The sequence below is a fragment of the Sinocyclocheilus anshuiensis genome, unplaced genomic scaffold (genome assembly GCF_001515605.1).
Source record: "Sinocyclocheilus anshuiensis isolate Anshui unplaced genomic scaffold, SAMN03320099.WGS_v1.1 scaffold1033, whole genome shotgun sequence".
In the NCBI taxonomy this organism is placed as follows: Eukaryota; Metazoa; Chordata; class Actinopteri; order Cypriniformes; family Cyprinidae; genus Sinocyclocheilus; species Sinocyclocheilus anshuiensis.
Genome location: NW_015554137.1, coordinates 81997 through 88432, shown reverse-complemented (window position 1 = coordinate 88432; position 6436 = coordinate 81997). Strand labels below are relative to the sequence as shown.

The 6436-nt window shown below is 47.7% G+C and overlaps 2 protein-coding genes across 8 annotated transcripts in view; one reads left to right on the top strand and one right to left on the bottom strand.

The window, feature by feature from the left end:
- Positions 1 to 636: 636 nt before the first annotated feature.
- LOC107670402 (UPF0696 protein C11orf68 homolog) lies at positions 637 to 2813 on the bottom strand. Of its 5 annotated transcripts, none has more exons than XM_016463002.1 (2): positions 2653 to 2813; positions 637 to 2066 (listed from the first exon to the last, which is right to left on the bottom strand). In XM_016463002.1, exons 1-2 carry the CDS (start codon positions 2789 to 2791, stop codon positions 1333 to 1335), a joined length of 873 nt encoding a protein of 290 aa, XP_016318488.1. In that variant the 5' UTR covers positions 2792 to 2813; the 3' UTR covers positions 637 to 1332. The 5 variants fall into 5 exon arrangements, 4 of the variants coding, with proteins under 4 accessions (XP_016318488.1, XP_016318489.1, XP_016318491.1 ...); XM_016463003.1 differs by having other exon boundaries at positions 637 to 2063; XM_016463005.1 differs by having other exon boundaries at positions 638 to 2063; positions 2602 to 2705.
- Positions 2814 to 2938: 125 nt separating this feature from the next.
- Positions 2939 to 6436, top strand: part of LOC107670404 (dr1-associated corepressor-like) — a 21817-nt gene continuing 18319 nt past the window's right edge. The window contains exons 1-4 of one of the 3 annotated variants that reach the window (XM_016463007.1): positions 2939 to 3101; positions 3624 to 3696; positions 4338 to 4431; positions 5236 to 5355. In XM_016463007.1, coding sequence (XP_016318493.1) covers positions 2955 to 3101; positions 3624 to 3696; positions 4338 to 4431; positions 5236 to 5355 — 434 coding nt within the window. In that variant the 5' untranslated portion in view covers positions 2939 to 2954. Of the gene's footprint in view, positions 3102 to 3314; positions 3481 to 3623; positions 3697 to 4337; positions 4432 to 5235; positions 5383 to 6436 lie in introns of those variants that run through there. The other 2 variants (XM_016463006.1, XM_016463008.1) reach the window with 2 other exon arrangements.

The following is a 6436-nucleotide window of genomic DNA, read 5'->3' as shown; positions in this document are numbered from 1 at the left end:
GCCTCGCAATTCAGTTTTTTTCTTGTAATTTTCAGTTTACGTCTCGCAATTCAGATGTTTTTCTTGTAATTGTTTACGTCTCGCAATTCAGATTTTTTTGTTTTAATTCAGTTTACATCTCGCAATTCAGATTTTTTTTTCTCGTAATTCTCAGTTTACGTCTCGCAATTCAGATTTTTTTTTTTGTAATTCTGTCTACGTCTTGCAATTCAGATATTTTTCTTGTAATTCTCAGTTTACATCTTGCAATTCTGACTTTTCTTGTTTTTCTGACTTCTCGTAATTTGGAGTTTACATCTCGCAATTCTGATTTTTTTTCTTGTAATTCTCAGTTTACGTCTTGCAATTCTGATTTTTTTTCTTGTAATTCTGTTTACGTCTCGCAATTCTGATTTTTTTCTTGTAATTCTCAGTTTACGTCTCAATTCAGATTTTTTTCTCGTAATTCTCAGTTTTAGTCTCGCAATTCAGATTTTTTTTCTCGTAATTCTCAGTTTACGTTTCAAATTCAGATTTTTTTTCTCGTAATTCTCAGTTTACGTCTCGCAATTCAGATTTTTTTTCTCGTAATTCTCAGTTTACGTTTCAATTCAGATTTTTTTTCTTCGTAATTCTCAGTTTACGTCTCGCAATTCAGATATTTTTCTTGTAATTCTCAGTTTACAACTTGCAATTCTGACTTTTCTTGTTTTTCTGGCTTCTCGTAATTTGGAGTTTACATCTTGCAATTCTGATTTTTTTTTCCCCGTAATTCAGCGTTTGTGTTGTTCTGAGTTCTCACAATTCTGATTTCTTTCCTATAATTTTGTTTACATCTCTCAATTCTGATTTCTTAACTATAATTTTGTTTACATCTCTCAATTCTGCTTTCTTAACTATAATTTTGTTTACATCTCTCAATTCTGATTTCTTTCCTCATATTTCTGAGTTTTCATCTCAGACTGCAGTGCAAATCTCCTGTCCTGACACGATTTGAGGAGGATCTGCGTTGTGCACAAATGAACTGCACTAACCCTTTATTATCTGAGCTATAATTAAGGCGAATAACTGCTTTATTGCACAGAGAATCACTGTTTGAAAAGTCCCATATTTATTTGGCAAAATGAACAAAACCAACCTTGTTGAATATAAAATGTTTTAAAAGAATAACTCAAATATCTCAAAGCCCTTCAACATTTCGGCTGTATGCTCACACGTCGGCATGCAGTTTCACCGTCACTGCTTGACATCGGTAACACAACAGAACGTTTCTACAAGTCAAATGTCCTCCAAAAGTGCAGTTACGAACGAAAAGGAAAACAAACAGGCGTTCAGGCAGGAACCGGAGGAGCTTCACGTGAGCTCCTGGCTGGTGACCTTGTTGATGATGTGCGAGCGGCGAGGAACGCTCTCCAGGTCGAACATGCTCTCGTAGATGGTGGGGCAGATCTTCCAGCGGTTGTTGCGGTAGATGCCCAGGTACGAGTAGACGTCGGGTTTGTAGTAGAGGACGCACTTGACGCCGGCGGTGCGGATGACGGCGTCCAGACGCATCACCTGCTCCTCTTCGGTGAAGTTCTGGTTGTAGACGCAGATGACGTGTCTGGAATCGGAGCGCGGGTCTCTGGGACTCACTTTGGCTGAGTCGATCTTGCCGTCGAGCGCGGCTCTGGCGATGCTCTCCCAGGCGCGGTCCACCTTGAAGCCCGTGTCCAGGTGCATCAGCCACTTGCCGTAGAGCACGCTGTGATTGAGCGCCAGCTCTCTGATGGTGTGGAAGCTGACGCGGCGCCCGCTCTCCTGCAGCGTCTCCCAGCTGTCCTGCAGCCCCTCCACGTCTCCGGCATCCTCGCAGTACTGCGGCCCACGCACCGCGATCCAGCCCACCGGCCCCCCGGCCCCACAGCGGCTGACCTGCGAGGGCCGGTTGGACTCCAGCCAGCTGCTGAACTCGGCTCGGGGCGTTTTGCGGGCGTCGAAGACGATCCAGGGGTCCATGTCGGCGGCCATGGCCTCGGCGGCGTAGTCCTCGGCCGAGAGATGCTCTCCGTGCCCCGCGGCCTCGTCCTCCGCCATGCCACCCGCTGCTGGAGAGCACAAACACATGAGAGCGGAGCTCAACTGAACCGGTCCAGTGAGGAGCTTCTCTACATACAGGGGCTTTCTGCCACAAAATAACAATCAAATGGGAGCAACTCTTAATTCTGACTTCGCACATTTATCTCTCACAATTTAGATCTTTCTCCTCAGAATTCTTGAGTTTGCATCTCACACGTGACTTTTCCTCATAATTTAGTTTACATTTCTCTCACAATTCAGGCTGTTTTCTTACAGTTGCAAATGTATATATATCTCACGGTTCTGATTTTTTCCCCCTTCTGAATTCTGAGTTGATATCTTGCATTTGTTTGCTGTCTCGGCGCATAATAAAAAGGTCACGGAGACACGTACTCTCTCAGTTCTGACGGGTTTAGTCATTCTGATTAACTGCGAACATACACTTCTGCGGTTTTCTTCGGCTCTCGCAGGAGGTTTCTATCATACTAAAGCGCACATTTCATCACAAACCCATTTAATACGCTCGCTGTCGTATAAAACATATCAAACGTGTAAAATGCTCACTCTGTTGTGTGTTTTTCTAGCAAAACTCTGCTGAGTCACTGCGGCTCTCACCCGCGTCCCCCCCGCAACACTTCCGGTTTCCGCTTCGTCGTCTTCTACTGGTTATTTCCTGTCGGATCATTTCCGCGATGGAGATGCTGAAGCGCTGATGTTTAAGGAAAATAAAAACAATAATGCTAATACAAATCATATTTGATCTATATATCTTTATCTAAGTTCTATTCTAAACATGCGTTTGTTTTAGGTAGCTCACTGTCGGGTTGTAGCTTTATTTAAACACACGGAAGCAGAAAGGAGCACCGTAAAGCAGCGAGAACTCGCGCAGCAGAAATAGCGCAACGATCCGCCGTAAGATGCCGATAAGTGTCGCAGCGACGGCCGGTGTTCTGATCGCTTCAGCGGCGGCGCTATCCTTCAGATCCAGCGAGTTTGACCGCGGACTGACGGAGCCGCGCGGGATGCCGAGCAAGAAGAAGAAATACAACGCCAGATTCCCTCCGGTGAGACCCCCCCCCACACACACACACACGGGCTCAGAGGCCCTCAGTCTACATCTGCAACGCGAACGCGAGAGAATCGGTCGGCTAGCGGCTAAGCGTTAGCTTGCTGATCGATCAATGCGCTTTAATATGATGCAGGCTGTCAGTTTGTGGCGTGAGGGAGTGTATATATTATGTGTGTATATATATAAGAATATTTGCTCATCAGGGGGGTTAGCATGAATGCTAGCTAACCCCTCTCTCTCTCTCTCTGTGTGTGTGTGTGTGTGTGTTTTGATCCAATCTGAAGTGTTTTTCAGATGTTCCGAATCTAATGAGTGTGAAAACGCATGTAGTATGAGATCTGATCCGGTTCACACGGTCATCCGGAGCGACTCGGGTTTGTGTTGTTCTGTGGAGTCAGACATGTGCTGGTGTGGACATCTGCATGCAGCCTGACTCTCACACACTGACTCTCGCTTCTCACACAGAGAGGAGGCTGCTGACTCTGTGTCTGAAGGGTCTTTGTGTTTGGTTTTGTAGGCCAGGATTAAGAAGATCATGCAGACGGATGAAGAAATCGGCAAGGTCGCCGCCGCAGTTCCTGTCATCATCTGTATCCTTCCACTCTCAGCCAGAAGATCATGAGTGTGTGCTGTAAGGCTCCACACTACAGGCACGACCAGGGCACGTTTCCATAACGTCGTCTTTTGTAGCTTTAAGTGCTTTATGAAATACAGGTTGTTGCAGGGCAGCTTCAGTTTAAGGAATAGTTCAGCCAAAAATAAAAATGAGCTCACTCTCAGTTCATCTGAGATCAGGATCTTCATCAGGTTTGGAGAAATGTAGCATTGCATCAGTGTCTCAACAATGGATGCTCTGCAGTGCATGGGTGCCGCCAGAATGAGAGTCCAAACAGCTGATAAAAACATCACAATAATCCACAAGTAATCCACAGCACTCCAGTCCATCAGTTAACATCTGGAGAAGACAAAAGCTGAAACAAATCCAGCATTAAGACGTTTTTAACTTAAATACATAGAGTCCATAATCCATAATAACGCTTCCTCCAGTGAAAAAGTGCATCTGCTGTTGTCTCTCACATATTTGTTTAGAGCTGTTTCGGCTTGTAAACGCTGCTTGATCTGCACAGATTTCTCTCCTGATTCGGACCAGAGCGTCTGTCAAATGCACGAGTGTGAATGTGGAGTGTTTTTGGTCTCGTCATATCTGCTCTTTCCTTGACTGTGATCTGAGCTCGTGCTCTTGAGCTCTTCCTGGAGTCTCTGCTGACGAAAGCGTGTCACGTCACACAGTCACGCAACGCCAAAACCATGACCACCTCACACCTGTGAGTCGCCACCGGCGTTCGTGTGTCATTAGAGCAGCTCGTCGGAGCACCAGTGTGAAGGAAATCTAAAATCTTAAAGGCTTTGCTTCAGTGCTACCAGATTGTATATGAAGCTAAACATATTTTTAAAACGGCAATAGTTCACCTTAAAATGCAGATTTGCTGATTGACTCTCAGTTCATCAGAGATCAGGATCTTCATCAGGTTTGTAGAAATGTAGCATTGCATCAGTGTCTCAGCAATGGATGCTCTGCAGTGCATGGGTGCCGCCAGAATGAGAGTCCAAACAGCTGATAAAAACATCACAATAATCCACAAGTAATCCACAGCACTCCAGTCCATCAGTTAACATCTGGAGAAGACAAAAGCTGAAACAAATCCAGCATTAAGACGTTTTTAACTTAAATACATAGAGTCCATAATCCATAATAACGCTTCCTCCAGTGAAAAAGTGCATCTGCTGTTGTCTCTCACATATTTGTTTAGAGCTGTTTCGGCTTGTAAACGCTGCTTGATCTGCACAGATTTCTCTCCTGATTCGGACCAGAGCGTCTGTCAAATGCACGAGTGTGAATGTGGAGTGTTTTTGGTCTCGTCATATCTGCTCTTTCCTTGACTGTGATCTGAGCTCGTGCTCTTGAGCTCTTCCTGGAGTCTCTGCTGACGAAAGCGTGTCACGTCACACAGTCACGCAACGCCAAAACCATGACCACCTCACACCTGTGAGTCGCCACCGGCGTTCGTGTGTCATTAGAGCAGCTCGTCGGCCCGTGTCCTCATGCGTGCGTGTCTGTGTTTGTGCAGAAAGCAGTGCATAGAGCTGGAGCAGCAGTTCGACTTCCTGAAGGATCTGGTGGCGGCGGTGCCTGACATGCAGGGCGAGGGAGAGGAGAACCACACGGAGGGAGAGAAGATCCCGCGCAGGTCAGACACGCAGTCTGAAGCACGCATGTGAGTGAGTGTGCGTGAGCGAGTGAGTGTGAGTGAGCGTGTGCGTGCGTGTGCATGAGTGTGTGAGTGAGCGTGAGTGTGTGAGGGAGTGTGTTTGAGTGAGCGTGTGAGTGTGCGTGAGTGTGAGTGAGCGTGTGCGTGAGTGTGCGTGTGCATGAGTGTGTGAGTGAGCGTGAGTGTGTGAGGGAGTGTGTTTGAGTGAGTGTGCGTGTGCGTGAGTGAGTGAGTGCGTGTGAGTAAGTGAGTGAGCGTGTGCGTGAGTGAGTGAGTGCATGTGAGTAAGTGAGCGTGCACGTGAGCGTGAGTGAGCGTGCGCGTGAGTGAGCGTGTGTGAGCGAGCGTGTGAGTGTGAGTGTGCGTGTGCGTGAGTGTGTGAGTGAGCGTGCGTGTGCGTGAGTGCGTGTGCGTGAGTGAGCGTAAGCGTGTGAGGGAGTGTGTTTGAGTGAGCGTGTGTGTGAGCGTGTGAGTGAGCGAGTGAGTGAGCGTGTGAGTGAGTGAGCGTGTGCGTGTGCGTGAGTGTGAGTGAGCGTGTGCGTGAGTGAGTGAGTGCATGTGAGTAAGTGAGCGTGCGTGTGAGTAAGTGTGAGTGAGCGTGTGCGTGAGTGAGTGAGTGCATGTGAGTAAGTGAGCGTGCGTGTGAGTAAGTGTGAGTGAGCGTGTGCGTGAGTGTGAGTGAGCGTGCGTGAGTGTGAGTGAGCGTGCGTGAGTGTGAGTGAGCGTGCGTGAGTGTGAGTGAGCGTGTGCGTGAGTGAGTGAGTGCATGTGAGTAAGTGAGCGTGCGCGTGAGCGTGCGCGTGAGTGAGCGTGCGCGTGAGTGAGCGAGCGTGTGCGTGAGTGTGAGCGAGCGTGTGCGTGAGTGTGAGTGAGCGTGTGCGTGAGTGTGCGTGTGCATGAGTGAGTGAGTGAGCGTGAGTGTGTGAGGGAGTGTGTTTGAGTGAGTGTGCGTGTGCGTGAGTGAGTGAGTGCGTGTGAGTAAGTGAGTGAGCGTGTGCGTGAGTGAGTGAGTGCGTGTGTGTGTGTATGCATGCGTGCATCTGTCTGTGTCTGTCAGTGT

Bases quoted from the DNA above. Each gene is read 5' to 3' on its own strand.
- LOC107670402 (XM_016463002.1), bottom strand. From the start codon at position 2,791: ATGATTTGTATTAGCATTATTGTTTTTATTTTCCTTAAACATCAGCGC. The intron at 2,067-2,652 runs GTGAGAGCCGCA...TGTGCTCTCCAG, and splicing joins GTGTTGCGGGGGGGACGCGG to CAGCGGGTGGCATGGCGGAG.